This window comes from Merops nubicus, unplaced genomic scaffold, assembly GCF_000691845.1.
Source record: "Merops nubicus isolate BGI_N331 unplaced genomic scaffold, ASM69184v1 scaffold32123, whole genome shotgun sequence".
NCBI classification, from domain to species: domain Eukaryota; kingdom Metazoa; phylum Chordata; class Aves; order Coraciiformes; family Meropidae; genus Merops; species Merops nubicus.
Window position 1 is genome coordinate 1 of NW_008597384.1, and position 387 is coordinate 387.

Here is a 387-nt window from a genome sequence, read left to right on the forward strand (position 1 = left end):
AAGATGAGCAGCAAGTCCCCCCTGGGCCTGGAGGGCAGGGTCCAGAAAACGCTGCAAAAGGTCTTCGGGTTTGAGTCCTTCAAGACGTCCCTGCAGGAAAGTGCAACCATGACTGTGGCAAGAGGTGAGGCTCGGCGTCAGAGAGGGGTGAAACGTGTCTGGTACCCCATCTTCCCCTGGGGGAGGTGCTGCAGGAGTTGGTGTCATGCCTGTTTTGAAGCAATGCATCACCTGGACCAGGCAGGCCCACCCAGATGAGGTCAGAAACCTGCAAGCCCAACAGTAAACCTGTCCTTGTGTCAGACTGTCACCAGTAGAAGACTCGTTCCTGGCACTGTGTCTATCTGTTCTCTGGCTCACGTGGCCATCCCCAGAGACACGACTTTG

At 56.3% G+C, this 387-nt stretch overlaps 1 protein-coding gene across 1 annotated transcript in view; it reads left to right on the top strand.

The window, feature by feature from the left end:
• Positions 1–3: 3 nt before the first annotated feature.
• The window catches only part of LOC103769488 (ATP-dependent DNA helicase Q5-like), a gene marked incomplete at its 3' end in the record, with an annotated part of 3,332 nt that continues 2,948 nt past the window's right edge, over positions 4–387 (top strand). The window contains exon 1 of the mRNA XM_008936685.1: positions 4–124. Coding sequence (XP_008934933.1) covers positions 4–124 — 121 coding nt within the window. The remainder of the gene's footprint in view (positions 125–387) is intronic.